The sequence below is a fragment of the Botryllus schlosseri genome, chromosome 6 (assembly GCF_051294905.1).
Source record: "Botryllus schlosseri isolate E-star chromosome 6, Bs_hap1, whole genome shotgun sequence".
Taxonomy (NCBI): Eukaryota; Metazoa; Chordata; class Ascidiacea; order Stolidobranchia; family Styelidae; genus Botryllus; species Botryllus schlosseri.
Genome location: NC_137241.1, coordinates 22,798,942 through 22,813,876, shown reverse-complemented (window position 1 = coordinate 22,813,876; position 14,935 = coordinate 22,798,942). Strand labels below are relative to the sequence as shown.

Sequence of the window (14,935 nt, the reverse complement as noted above, 5' to 3'; positions counted from 1 at the left end):
TATAAGGCGGTTGCTTCGTACCTCTATCATCAAAGCGCCGCGATAGTGCAGACGGGTATAAGTTTGATTCTGTTGAATAATCCTGATCTCTGTTAGCATATGAATCATCTGTAAAGCTTATTCATTGTATTTGTCATTAGTTTAACTTTAGTTCATGTCCGAATGTCTTGTCACGCCATTCACTTTCGCATTCCTGAATCTTTCGGTGATCACTGATCAGCCTTACTGTATCATTATATTCCCTACATTTAACATATCTCATTTTGCGTTTTTTGTGCCCCCTGGCTAGTAGAAAAGATTACGCACTAAGCAGCGATAGACACCTTAAATCATATGGCAAGATCCGTTCGTTGTTGCTCGCAGCGAACAGGATTGCATTTAACACAAATGGTTGTTTAAAACACTTCGTTTAAAAATGTTTTAAACAAAGGCCTTTTAAAAAGAATTGTGCTTTTTTGTAAGTTGAAAAAATCATGCCATAATCGTGTAAATACTTTCCAAAAAACATGTTGCACGAGCCTATACGGACAATTACCACCCGATATAGCCGACGTATACGATATGGGATGATTGGAACCCTCAAAATAGTCGGTTCAACTGCTATAGTACATAGATATTTCGTCAAATGAGCTATATTTACCCTATATTTTCAAGTGTCAATGTCAATCCGCTATGACGTCACTATGAATATTCGTGACGTCACGCCTTGAAAAAAAACCATGTTTTTAACAAGGGCCTTGTTTTAAAGATGCTTCTTTTAAATTGATTTTTTTGTTTTAAATGCAACCCTAGCAGCGACACTCTTTCTAGTATTCATCATAACTCGGGCTTTACCCGATATCAATATGAAATTTACTTCGTTATTTCTTGTCGCAGATTGATTTCAGCCTGGCTTAAGAATAGTGAGAACCAAACCTATGGATACGGTGTATTGCCAGAGCCCGACTGCTACCTATACGGGCCCGCGGAATGTATACACGCAATCTCAGATGCGTTGCGGAGAATGGTTATCAAGAGCTGCCAATCAGATGAAGCATGCAATACTGCGGTATGCTCTGTTCATGTCTTGACCACGAATGATAATGCATTGATTTTCGGCATAAATCTAAGCATATCGACAGGTTACTTCTGCCAACTTGACCGCTGATTCTTGCTCTAAAGCAGTGGTTCTTTACTTTTCAGGCCGCGAGCTATAAATCTGAGCTTTATTAGCATCTCCCATCCCAAGCCTCACTTCAGTGTTGCCAACTCCGGATGGAAGAAAATCACAAAAGAATAGTGTTAAAAATCGCTAGATGTCGCTAAATATTGGAAAAAAAATCGCTAAATCTGCATTCATTCCTAAAGGTGGTAAATTGAACCAGAATATCAATACATTCTTCTCAGTTATATTTTACTCGTCTGGGACCAAAGTCACTTATCTTATTTCGAGTTCATATTACGTAAAAGTCACCTCTAAGCGGGGAAAAACGTGCGGTTAATTTCGATAAAGCAGATCGCTCTGCGTGACCAGATTTGCATGCTAAACCGCTTACTATATTAGCGTGACACGAACTGTCGTTGTACGGGAATTTGAGGTGGAAAGCCTCCTAGATATACAAGTGCCTTTCTCGCTGGGTCCCTGAATACGTGATGCGATAAAATTTGGAATGGCGCCTGACTTCTCTAAACTGTGTTCGAGTAGGGAGATGTGGTACCAATGGATCAAAAATTGCCTAATGATCTCTGGCCCTCACATCTTCAGCCGAGAATAGCGGATCTTTTGCTGTGTCAACATTTTGATACACGCTCTAACCATCACGGGCATTTACATGGATATCCTCCTTTAAAAAAATATTTATAAACGTTTAAAATTTGTTGCTCGAACGTGTCATCGGTCCCCACCAGGTGGGTCCAATGGCACACGACCATGGGACTTATGAGACTTACGCTCAAAACTCAAAATTTTCAACTTGTTTTGTCGTGTACTGTAATCTGAGCCACAGCATGCCAGTGAAGAATGTTTCGTCGCCATCTACAAGAATAAAATAGATTATATCAACTCAAATCTTGGGATAAAATCACGTTTTGAATTCCGCCGAAACTTACAAAATTAAAACAACATGCATATTACCGGAAAAATTGACCTTTTGGCTTTTTTTTACTGTTGTTAAGTGATTAGTTGGTCCAACTATTTTGCTTGATTTGCCTATCGAACCATAGGTCCCCCACCCTATAAATATGGTAATTGGATTAAAAATAGTCCACTCGAGGATGTTATTGATTTAAAAAATATGTGCCATTATATACCCTAATACAAGCCCTATAATTCACATCAAAAATTATTGCGGGTTTGTTAGTCTGGATGGTGATATAGAAAAATGTATATGTCAATGCAAATTTACTCTGCCCCCCCTAAAACGTAAATCATTTGTCACAGACCCCATAACTCACGCAGGTCGAAGTTTTTTGCACGTGAGAAAGATTCTGCCAGCATGCCATTGTAGACGAAGTGGCGTACTGTAATCATGGGATTATCACATAGAATTTTTCAAGTATTTTCGGTCCCAGTGTCTCATCGGTACCACATCTCCCCTACTTGAACACGACATGCGACTTGACACACTTGTACGCGACATGCGACTTGACCCGACACAACACGACTTTTACCAGGTTTGCCAGCGATACCTATGCATCATGTATATTTGATTTGTCGTGACAACAGTCTCATCATTCATACATGACAAAACAGAATCATTACCAAATGCGAATACACATATCTGACTCGTTCGTTCTCGACCAACGCGAAAGAGATTGAACGTTTAGGAAATCGCGTTGCGTACCTCGTTCTTTTGTTTTTCGATCCGCTACAAGTATCGTATGTAATCAAATAAATCAAATAAACATATTTTCAGTGCAGAACAATGATAAAGTTGTGCCTAAATGACATTATAATGAACACGGATACAAACACATTAACATATTGGTGTACGCTTTCTATTTCTTTCGTATGCGTTTTGTGTATTACCCAAGTCTACTTGAAACGAATGTGTCGATCAGAATAGTTTTAATTGTGGATGATGGTATGACTCCTTACCGTCAGCGGTACGGTCTTGATCAGGAAACAGGCTGATTTAGGTCCGCTGTCGTACGCTAGATACGACAACAATTCGAATGGGGAAGACGTCTTTGTCTAGATCTGGGCGACGCAAAACTTGGTTTATGCCTCACTCATTACCGAAATCCAGTTACGACAAAACCCACGTAACATTGTTACAATAACGCACTTGCGTATTAGTGAATTCGTATTAGTGAATTCGTGCTGATATACATAACGAAGTTCTATTAAAATGTGGTCCACTATCGTATACGTAGCTGATTTTACGCCTCTAATTACGGGTCGCGAGTTACGACGAAGTGTACCTATAAAAGCAAAGAAGCAGTATCTCATCGACCTCGTCTTGATATCATTATAGATAACTAATCTACGTAGGTGAGTTATCTATGATATAATTCCAGTCATAACCCGATTTCACGGATAATCATATATCCAAGGCGGAATCTCTTACATGGTGATGAATTTTGAGATGAATTAGTTCGCTTGGTCTCAAACTCAAATGTGCTCGCGGGCCATTTTCTAGTTTTTGATGACGCCGCGGGCCGCAGCATCAATAATAGGGATATTAAATGTATAATTTCCAAGTAGGCCTTATTTGACGGGACCTTGCAGACATGCATTCCACAAATATCGTGGAAATTTAATTTAGGATTGCATTATTCACGCTTGACACGAAAAAAAATCACAGTTTTAAATATTTGAATAAAATTGTTTTTGTGCCGGGCATATTTTTTTTTAATTAATGAGTTTGCATCATGACATCGTAAAACTGTCGGGTTATAATATTGTAACTAGTGGACCTTTGACGTGCCACAATTTTATGTAGAATATTTTAAAATCTACTGAAGATTGATCTGATATCAGACATTTGAGCGGTGTAGCCTAATCCTGGTTTTGATAAAGTCGTCATAAGTATAGGCTATTGTTATTGTCATTGCCAACTTCAAATTAAATCAGCGTTAGATTTTGTCTTCGATTATTATTGGAACACATCAATAACAACTTAAATATAATCATTATTGAGCCATAGTAATCTTTTTAGCAATCGTACCCCTTGTACTTCCAATGAGATTTCTCGTAGCCACGGTCCATTCTCAGCACAATTTCTGATGGTACCAATATAAAAATCAAAAAGCGTATGCACATAAAATCGCGCGTAGCGCGAAGACTATTATCCAGTTGAATTAAATTGACCAAGAACATATTCCACAGCATATAGGCCTCATTCCACAATTCATCTCGCACACCCTGATGTGGTGCTTCATGCCCGGATGGGGTCTACGGACCGTGGTTAAGAATCCCTGGAATAGAAATGTCCTATCGGCGAATAATTCATTGGTGTTACAGCTGTAGAGCGTATTACTACCCTGCTCGCCACCGATAATAACATCGATAAAGAGAACAAACAACACCCAGCATGTAACCAACTATACGTTACGGGGGTCATAGAATGCCACTGGTTGCCATACTGACCTGATTAGATAGCTATATACCCTACGCAACGCAAGCTACGACCTTCTGATATATTACTATTCCCATGACAGTTTCATGGATTGTTGCGTCCGCCGGATTAACAAGTCGCCGTTCCGCGTCGGAAGTCCTTTTCTGATTTTCACCCGACTCAACTCGAGTCAATTATACCCAATCAATTCAAATCGAGTAATTTTACTAGAAAGTCGCACCAAACCAAATCACAATTTTCAGTCACGAATCATCAACGGGTCATGTTTTATCGTCATGAACTAGATATGTGACGTAAGCTGATATTCTAACACATAGTAGCTTCAAAAAGTGATGTGATACTGAAGTTTGTTGAGATGTCAGTGATTTTCATAGTAGTTTTAGGGTGAAATGTAAGTTCTCATACCTATAAAAAATATATCGCACTTGAATATATTGTTGAGTACTTGAAATTCCAAAATATCGTCGCGGGCCGCACAAAATGCTCTGGCGGGCCGCGTGTTTGAGACCTCTGCTATATAACGTCTGTCCGGCGTTTAAAATGTATTTTATTACTGATCGTCCTGCGCAAATATCCGGGCAAATGAATAAGGCGCCAATCATATTAGCGCAACAATGATGTGGGGAAACAATACCTGACAGCACTGACCTGACAGGTGACCAACTGACCATCCGCCGCGTTATTGCAAGTGATCTGAATTTCATCGTTTTAAATACCGGTGAATGTTTTTGTCGGTATAATGTCCATTCTCGGTCGTGTCTTTTTCGGTAATGTTCATTATCGGTAATAGCATTTTCGGTATTGTACATTCTCGGTAATGTCCATTATCGGTAATAGCATTCTCGGTCATGTCGTTCTCGGTAATAGCATTTTCGCTAAAATCATACTCGGTATATATAGTGACCGGAAACGACTCTCCGCTCTGCAATACATCTCAATCTCATTTACCAGAGCAGGTTTTCGCAGTTCCGATTCCGCATCAACAAGTAGCATGTGGTGCCGCGTTCTTGTGCAGAAAACATTTACTGTACGGATAGGTGTATGGTAAGCGTATAGTTATATTTCATAAACAACAAACATCGATGCAAAAGTAGGCTATTAGGTAATTCTCAAGTCTCGCCATCTCGGTCCTCTAGTGCCTTGTTCCGTCGTGATAGATGCACCTGAAAAGCGAAATATTCATTTGCAAATCGCTAATACGTTTTTCATAAGTTTATAGCGGTATATTTAGCACATCGCGAGGATATATTCAACTTGATTTTAATACCAAGTCAGCGTATAGCCTACAAACATCAGATCAAGTATCACTACACTGGTCAACACATATTTTTAGGCAGACAAAGTAAGAGTGGTTTGGGGGGTTCTGAAGGGCACTGATTCCGAATATGACCTTAGTTTTTTCAAATTGGCTCTTGTTGTGGAGATAACCCATGGGGCTATTTTGACCAAAATCTCCCAATTTCGCGGTAATGACTGGATATAAAATCGGCTTAGTCGTACTATAAAATTTAGAAATTCAATCTACTTGTTATTTTTACGCACAGAAGACCATTTTAAATGAAAATACAGCAACAGCACTATATTTAGGGGTAATAGATTTATCATAGTTACAGATTTTCACGGATATCATGTACATAAATAAACTCCAGTCATGTATATAAGTATTTACCTAGATACTCAAATAACGTGGCATTAATTCCATCAGTTTTTCGTCAACCTCCTACTATAAATTTGAAATAATCAGCTGGAGTACAATATTACTGATATATTTAAAATCGAAATTGTTTTTTGTACGATTTTCGCTTGTAAGCTATTTAGTGCAGTTTCTCGAAAGGTTCCGGAAATGGTCTGACATAATATGTGCAATGGTTCATCTCATCTGCCCTGGTATCTTTCGTTTGTTGTTCTGGTGTCTTGGTAGAACCTCTTCCCTTGCTAATCAACAAGATGATAAAGAAATATATCAATATGACTGAGCAGGAAGTGAGCTTTTATGCTCATGTTTGTGCTCAAGTGTTCGATATGCAGATACGAATTTTCGACCAACTGTTTGTAGTTGGGTGCTTATTGTGATCATCTATAAAGTTTTATTTACTACATCTTAGGAGAAATTACATGCTGTGAACTCCTTCCTAATGTGAAATTGGAATCTTTCATCGGTATTCGAATATACCAGATACCAGATTTAGGCTTCTCGTTTGATAGGGTTACTAGGTATACCCACTTTGTTAAATCAGTGGAAAATTATCCATTTACCAGTCAAAAGAAATGAGACACATATGAGTATTGTAGTCGTGCCTTTCAAGGACCAATTTTATAGTTTCATACTCCTCTTTAATCTTGGTAGAATGACCAATTGATACAGGAGAACAGGAATTTCCGTTGTGCAAAAGTACAATTTTTAGGCTTGACAAATTGCTTTTTTGACAAACAAATATTTCGCATCATGCCATGTTAATATTGATAGAATGACTGAGAATGACATGAGGGTTCTTCATAGTCAATTGGCCATTTATGCGCACTATAAAATGAGAAAAAACTACGATTTTCTTCCTACCAAGTAAAATATTTAACGGCAAATACAGTAATTTTGGGCTTTTTTAGGGGTATAAATATCTTCTGACAGAGAGCCAATCTGACAAAACTAATGTGATATTCGTAATCAGCAACCTCAAAAACCCTGGAAACGGCTCTCAGATGCTCTGCCTAAAATGTATTTTTCATTTTGTTGACCAGTGTATTGTTATTATCATCAATTTCATATATGTCTCGTACACTCTCTATCGGAGCCTTATCATTTTAGGTTGAGTCAGTCTAGCTGGGCATGATGATTCTAGTACTCGAATCTAATGGCGAGATAGCGCGGTGGTATAATCCGTGGCTGCAACACCAATGAAACCTTAATTGGCCGTATGGCAGCATACTAAACATATAGTACAACGCTACTAACGTTACTGGAAATATCACATTTACGAAGTCCTGACCATTCCAGAACACTGTGACAAAGTGCAATGAAATCGGTAAGGTTGAAAAAATATCAAAGTATCTTAATGTGATGGATAACAGGCGTTATATTCTTTCGGGTGGCATTAAAGGTACATAGCCTATTTGAGTTTTGACATATTCCATTTTGTTCTGAAGTCATAATGAGTGATACTCGAATATTCGACTCGACTCGAAGCATAATACGTGATTCAGAATCGAATCACTCAGGTAGCGTACTCGATTTTGCCCAGCCCTACTGGAAAGTAACCTCCATACGCCTTGAGGGCCCAATCAAATATGTAACCTAAAGAAAAACCTAAAGACCGAAATCCGAATTGACGGAATCACCATCTCAGGACCTATAGCGACTACCCTAGCACCTTGATGATCCATACGCCTTGAGAGGCCAATCAAATGTAACATGTAACGAATCACTTGAAGTCAAGCAATAGCAAAACAGGATGCGATAAACCTAAATACTGAAATACAAATTGGCGGAATCACCATCTCAGGACCTATAGCGAGTAGCGACTACCCTAGCACCTTGATGATCCATACGCCTTGAGAGGCCAATCAAATGTAACATGTAACGAATCACTTGAAGTCAAGCAATAGCAAAACAGGATGCGATAAACCTAAATACTGAAATACAAATTGGCGGAATCACCATCTCAGCGGAATGTCGGATCGCTGCCGATTCAGTAAAGCCCATCGTGTCCACCATCGCAGAAAATGTACCGTTTTTCTTTTGAAGGAGCATGTGGGGCTCGTCGAATTCTTTGACAGCACCCGCCTCCAGCACCTGCGTTCAGTATAAAATGGTCATCATTAGGGCAAATTTTTGTTGCAGTAAAATCCCTGGACAGTTGTATTTATTTTTGCAGTGAAAAGTTGAATTTATTTTTTCACAAAAGTTGCACTAAAACACCACATTTTCATCGGTTGACTAAAAAAAGGTCAACTTTTCAGTTCCACTCCCGAAATACAGTTTTCCATCCACATTCTCTATTGATTGACTGAAAAAAAAGGTCAACATTCCGGCTCAGCTCCCGAAATACCCGTAATAGCGTTACTTCGGTGCTGATTTACGGTATTTCAGTCGAATTTGGCCGTGTATTTCACCAAAATCAAAAATACTTCCCTGAAAAATCGAAAAAGTTGCGAAATATTTCAAAAAGTTGCATGAAAAAAATGGACAAAAGTTGCACTATAAGATGCCTTCAAACAGCTTAAAACAGCATTCTACATATCTTACGAGTATTTAGGAAACTGCCGGAAGCTGTAAAAAAAGTTGCAAAAGTTGCAAAAACTTGCCCTAGTCATCATTAATTACGGATCAGACTGCGTCACAGAACGGCCGATTCTGGAACGGGCAATCTTGAATTCATACAGGCTAGACTGCAATTCGACTCATCTGACAGCATCGTTATGCCTCTTTTCGATACTTCGTTAGTGTGGATTATCCAAAGATCGTTGTCGTGTTTCGAATGCCATAGTAAACATTATATCAATGTTATTATACCCTCAGAAGTGTCTGCTATAAGATAACCACTGATCATTATCGATTTCATGAAATCTGGAATTACACGCTTATTTGTGCAGTGAATTCGTCGATTTCCGGATCTCTCTCATACTTGGACGTCAAATCGAAGGTAACGGCAAAAGGGTTCGATTGTGAATGGAATTAACTTGTATGGTCAAGTGCTGTAAAATTCTGATATATATGCAATACTTACAATTATCCTGTCAGAATCGATGATGGTGTTTATCCTGTGCGCGATTGTGATTACGGTGCAATCGGTAAATTTTTCGCGTATGGTCACTTGAATCAGTCGATCTGTTCTGGAATTATAAATTCAAGGATTGTATTAAGTAAACTCGCTTCATGGGAGTATTGCAAGTACCTGAGATCAACATTTGCCGTTGCCTCGTCGATCAAAAGCAGTTTGTTTTTGCGAAGAAGGGCTCGCGCTAAGCATATTAGCTGACGCTGCCCTACACTGAAGTTTGATCCAGCTTCTGCCATTTCTGTCTGCAATTTATCCGGAAGTGACATCACAAACTCGTACAACTGAACCTGAGAATTGAAATCGATTAGACATGGCACAGATACTCAAACGCACTGTCTTACTTGTTCGAGTGCATTAAATATGTCGGCGTCAGAATACAAACCGAACAAATCCAAATTTCTTCGTAACGATCCTGTGAATAGCACTGGGTCCTAAGGATAAATACAATTGGCTACATTCTGTGAACACGTTATTTGGTAAACGAGTGTGTGTACCTGAGGTATAATGGAAATACTGCTACGTAAGTCGTGTAATCCTATCGTTCCCACGTCTATTCCGTCTAAACGGATGCTCCCTTCGGCAAGTTCAGCGAGGCGAAATATCGCCGAAATGATAGAGCTTTTACCGGCGCCTGTCCTGCCTACTAAACCGATCTAGAAACCAACGAAATATGAGCAGTGCGCACAATATCCCCCGGTCCCATTATATTTTCTCTCGTGCATCGAACCGCACCTTTTCTTTTGGGTCGATAGAGAGATTTATATCTTTCAGGACGACTGGCCCACCGTCGTAGTAGGAAAAGGATACATTTCGAAACTCCAAAGCACCATGAGTAGGCCAATTCTTGTGAGGTTGCTTTTCCGGAATATTATGTGGAGCTTCCGGTGGTAATTTGTAATATTGCTGGATCCGTTCGACAGAGGTCATCTGAATAGGTATCTTTAGTGTGTACTCGTATAGAAAGACGACGGACGCGGACATCATACCAGATTTTCCACCTCGGTGCTCTGACGCACACCCCATTGGAAAATCGCCACACTCGCAGCTGTTTGCGTCAACAACAGGCCCAACAAACCGGCATTTATATCAAGGAATGACGACGCAATAACGCTGAGTATCGTAACAGCGGAGAGGAACGTGGCCCCGATAAAATCCAATCGAATACCGAACCAGCGAGATCCCGTGAGGAAGAGAAACCATGAAGCTGTAATAAAAGATTGCTGCATGTAGCATTTTATCCTATATGTCATTATTTAAAATTTTACAGACCGCTGTGCAAATCTTGAGTTTCATGAAAATTCCGCACGAAGTCTTTCTCGACACGGAAACCACGGATGGTTATGAGTCCTTGAAGGGTTGAAGACAGTAAACTGAAGACCGGACTACGGCCTGAAAGATATACATTTGCAACATACTACTCCCCATATGGTGTTTATTCGAACATACACGCGCCCTCTAGTCTCTTGATATCTCGAGACGTTTTAATGTAGTATCGCCGTAGCCAAATGAAAAACAACACCACCGGCACGATCATGATCAGCGAGAAGTAATTAATCACCGCGACGAGAATGACTACGGCTATAGTGTGGCCTCCAATCTGCGAAAAAGAATTACCTCAGAACTGCGAGCTCATGCTCGTGTAGATACGGTTTACGAATGATTACCACCGTTCAGAGTTCATAGATATTTAGATTAATTTATATAGTTATTAGTAGTTACTTGAATTTGACAAATCGTAAAGACACAGAAGTAAGTAGGCCTAAGCATCGGATACTCTGATCGGTCGATCGTGGTGGCCTGAATTCGTTCGCTATCGTTCATGGTTGAAGAAAATCAAGTATACATTTATAGCGGAAATATGAAGTTTTATTTTATTTTATTATTGTTATTAAAAGTTTAGGGCGGACCTTATTACTTATTACGGTCTTGTGTTCCACGGACTATAACGCAAACAAATGAATCTACTACAAAATCCCGGAAAACTGTGGTTAAATTAGTGAATAAGTGTGAAAGAAATGGAATTCGGTATTACTCACATATTTATATAGAACATAGCTTCCTTAGCTTGCACGGAGGTGTCGCCTCTAACTATGCGAAAGCAATGTAATGCCGTGTTGATGACGAGATAACCGCTTTATCGATAATATAATTAGTATTGATGAATTATATTCTACAATAATAGTATACACTGAAATTTCTGCATACGTATAAGAAATCCATGAATGTCAGAGGAAGAAGCTCATCAACTTGTCCCATGTCTTTTGAAAAGCGATTCAGTATTCTCCCTAAGAATGAGGTAGGGTTGACTATCTCCTTGCAAACACATACCATACAAGGTACAGATTAGAGGTGCATTATTTACCCGATGGATTTGTGTCAAAGAATCTTATAGGCGCATGCAGTATTGCATGGAACATCTTGAAATGCATCTGAATCCCAGAGCTGACGCAAATGTACGAGTTCAAAATTAGTCGAAGAAAGACCGCCAAAACCGTGGAAAGACACAACGCTGAATAGTGCATAGAATGGTATTAGACGATGTGATTGGTTATAGAGAAATCACTTTTATGTAAATGCAGCCTGTACCTATGTATATCTTCCAGTAATAAAGCGTATCAAAATGTTCTTCTGTTGCAATCATGGTAGTTGTAAAATGTATAGCGGTTGTAGTTCCGTTAAGTATTGGTTCGTCCAACGCTGTTGAATAATCTCGGTACTGGTTTGACCTGTCATAAACGTTCAAAATCAGTGGTTCTCAAACTTTTTTTAGACACGCCTCCCTTTATGATCGCGCCACCCTTATCGTCATGTCACAAAATTCCACCAGAATGCTAGCAATCCCACCCCCAGTTTGAGAACCATTGTTTTAAATGTAAGCAACTTGTTGCGATTAAAGGGGCAGCATAATATCAATATGTACGGTATGAAGGTTGCATTTAAAACAAATGGTTGTTTAAAAAACTTTGTATAAAACATGATTTAAACAGTGTTTTAAACAAACGCCTTTTGAAAAAAAAAAGATTTTTTTTAAATTGTATAATTATGCCATAATTGTGTAAATACTTTCAAAAAATATGTTGTATGAGCCTACGGACGATGATTACCACCCGGTATAGCCGACGTATACGATATGGGATTATTTGGAACCGGCGAAATAGTAGGTTCAACAGCTATAGTAGGTGTTTGCGATTGCGCAAGTTTTTCTATCCTTCATTTGATAACGTTTTGAGAGGCATCAGTTCGTCTTTTAACTGTCCTTATTTGTATTTCGTGTTTGTATTAATTGTATTTGTACGATTTTAGTGATTTGGTTACCGTTTTAAATTGTCTTTTTCGTTTGTATAAATTGCCCTCGTTACCGTTGTCTCGCCCTCCATTCCATCGAGCAATGGACGAGCGAGCAATATTGCGAATCACTATCTTGTATTAGCATCTTAGTATTTTCAAAGCAATTCCGAAGTTCACATTGTTTAATCTTTGATTTGGGTTGCTTGATTATGTTGGAATACAAGACTGACACGCAAGGTTAGCGAATCCAAGAGCAGATTCGGCTGAGCAGACAGGATTCGACGCCTGGTAAATCGGCACTCATTGACATCGGAGTGTCGCGTCGAAACAGTAGGCTACGTAGATGTAGATAGATCTATGGTACGGAATGAATGTTTTGATGATGAGGACAGCCGACCGTAAAAATGCTGCAAGACGATGTAGTTCTGGGTATAGCACTATAGATATTTTTGGTCCGTGTGACAGGGGTGGTAACCCTATATTTCGTCAAAGGAGCTATATTTACCCTGTATTTTCAATTGTGAATATCAATCCACTATGACGTCACACTTGAATATGCGTGTCGTCATGGCCTACAAAAAACATGTTTTAAACAAGGTCCTTGTTTTGAACATGTTTGTTTTGAATTGATTTTTGTTGTAAACTCACCCCCAGTATAAAGTGTACTCCTATATTTTTTGCTAACCTACCAAAGGCTTAGCCACCAGTCAACGAGAATCATGAGCGAGTGAGAAGCCAGAAACAGAAGAAGGAATGATATGTATATTGGTGCGATCGCGCCAACTCGTAGATATTCCATATAGACATTGCTCCCAATGCTTCCCTGCCGTCGTTCTTCCTCGGGAACAACCTCAACCGCTTGTTCCTGGCGTGTGTGCAAAAATATTCGAAGTCAGTTATGTTCGTCTTACTTTTCGTCGACAAATTACGTATATTGCCTCGTTTAGGTTGCCACCATACGATATCGTTGATATAGTCGAGCGATTGGATGAACGGTTTGTGTCTTGCCTCTTCAATCTTTGGTTGGGCGGGACTTCGGGCTTTTGACCTGGATATATTCCTTCAATTTTGTTTCTCATGGGCTTTATAGGAATTTACTCCAAAATACCATCGCTTATAAGTGGATATCTGGAATGTTTCAATTCAAATATTCGGAAAATAGAATTTCTCAAGTTAGATTTAGTTTTACATAAACGACAGTTTCTATAACATTCTTGTCGTTGTGGATTTGCGGCGCACTTGTTTCTCATCATGCGTGGAATCACCCTTACACAGAAACAGCTGAACATTATCTTTCGGGGAGCCGGAAGTTCGGCTATCGCCATTTCCACGTTATCATTATTATTATTATTATTTTTCAAAACAAAAGCAGACGAAACAGTGACGCTTTTCACATTAAAGCCTTTTGTGTCACACCATCGCAAGCATTTCACAACTACACAAACATCCCATGCATTATAGGTAACAGAATGAGAGAAAAATCACATTGAATTTTGTCGTAAATCACGTTTCCTTGTCAAAACAATAATCAACTTTTGTCTGTCGAAGCCATCGACCATAACTCCGAAAATATTGATTTCTAGGAATTATTTTATCTAGACTTCTAGAGTAACTTGTAGCAAATGATAGCCCCTGCATGGGCGATAATCCCCCCGATATTTTGAGAAACATGGGGGCGATAATACCTAAGGGGGCGATAGGGAGGCAGAAATGTTAGAAAGTCCAGTGAGATGTATTTAAATAACACGGCCGAAAAAGGCACGCTAAGACGGCTTATTCTGCATATGACTCAAAATTTGATTTGAAAAAATTCAACCCAACTGAAACTATAGACGCGGGCACCGTCTCGGAATAAATGACCTTTATTTAGTCTATTCGCCAGCGACCAGAGCTAGGTGAATAAATTTCTCGTTTATGTAGGCTACTCTTTTCTGTATCCGTAAATATGGGAGGGGGCAAAAATTTGTGGCGAGCGATGAGTCGAAAAAGGTTGGGAACCACTGGTCTGACGCGATTGGCCGATTCCCGAAAAATGATGAATACTCGATATAATATTGCCCACTTGAAATTATTTCAGTACCTTTCTCTTTACTGTCTGATCGTAGCAAGGATGCAAAATCCGTGTGTAAAGCTCGCAGTTCCTCATATGTGCCAAGTCCCACTACTTTTCCCTGGATTATTGTTGTAGCCTATACATATTGTATCATATACGCACATAGAAAAATGCTTTTACCTCTTTGAGGATCAGGATTCTATCTGCGGTCTTTAGCAATTGCAGCTGGTGCGTTATTAGAATACGTATCTATCGCGCAA

General features: G+C 39.3%; 2 protein-coding genes and 1 long non-coding RNA gene across 4 annotated transcripts in view; 1 reads left to right on the top strand and 2 right to left on the bottom strand.

Moving 5' to 3' along the window:
* The window catches only part of LOC145441572 (ATP-binding cassette sub-family C member 4-like), a 58,271-nt gene that overhangs the window by 29,358 nt on the left and 13,978 nt on the right, over positions 1 to 14,935 (bottom strand). Inside the window, exons 14-15 of one of the 2 annotated variants that reach the window (XM_080319468.1) lie at positions 14,856 to 14,924; positions 14,703 to 14,793 (exon numbers count right to left, since the gene is read on the bottom strand). The exons of the other annotated variant lie outside the window; for it this stretch is intronic. Of the exons in view, the coding sequence (XP_080175594.1) occupies positions 14,703 to 14,793; positions 14,856 to 14,924 (160 nt within the window). The remainder of the gene's footprint in view (positions 1 to 14,702; positions 14,794 to 14,855; positions 14,925 to 14,935) is intronic. 2 annotated transcript variants of the gene reach the window in all.
* The window catches only part of LOC145441596 (uncharacterized), a 39,486-nt gene continuing 25,024 nt past the window's right edge, over positions 474 to 14,935 (top strand). Inside the window, exon 1 of the long non-coding RNA XR_013915865.1 lies at positions 474 to 1,680. This is a non-coding gene — a long non-coding RNA (uncharacterized LOC145441596). The remainder of the gene's footprint in view (positions 1,681 to 14,935) is intronic.
* On the bottom strand, positions 5,557 to 13,523 carry LOC145441585 (ATP-binding cassette sub-family C member 4-like). The gene is made up of 14 exons (XM_080319486.1): positions 13,312 to 13,523; positions 11,921 to 12,060; positions 11,697 to 11,843; positions 11,540 to 11,619; positions 10,781 to 10,931; positions 10,604 to 10,723; positions 10,321 to 10,538; positions 10,067 to 10,261; positions 9,829 to 9,987; positions 9,676 to 9,765; positions 9,449 to 9,621; positions 9,281 to 9,386; positions 8,212 to 8,346; positions 5,557 to 5,722 (listed from the first exon to the last, which is right to left on the bottom strand). Exons 1-14 carry the CDS (start codon positions 13,419 to 13,421, stop codon positions 5,669 to 5,671), a joined length of 1,878 nt encoding a protein of 625 aa, XP_080175612.1. The 5' UTR covers positions 13,422 to 13,523; the 3' UTR covers positions 5,557 to 5,668.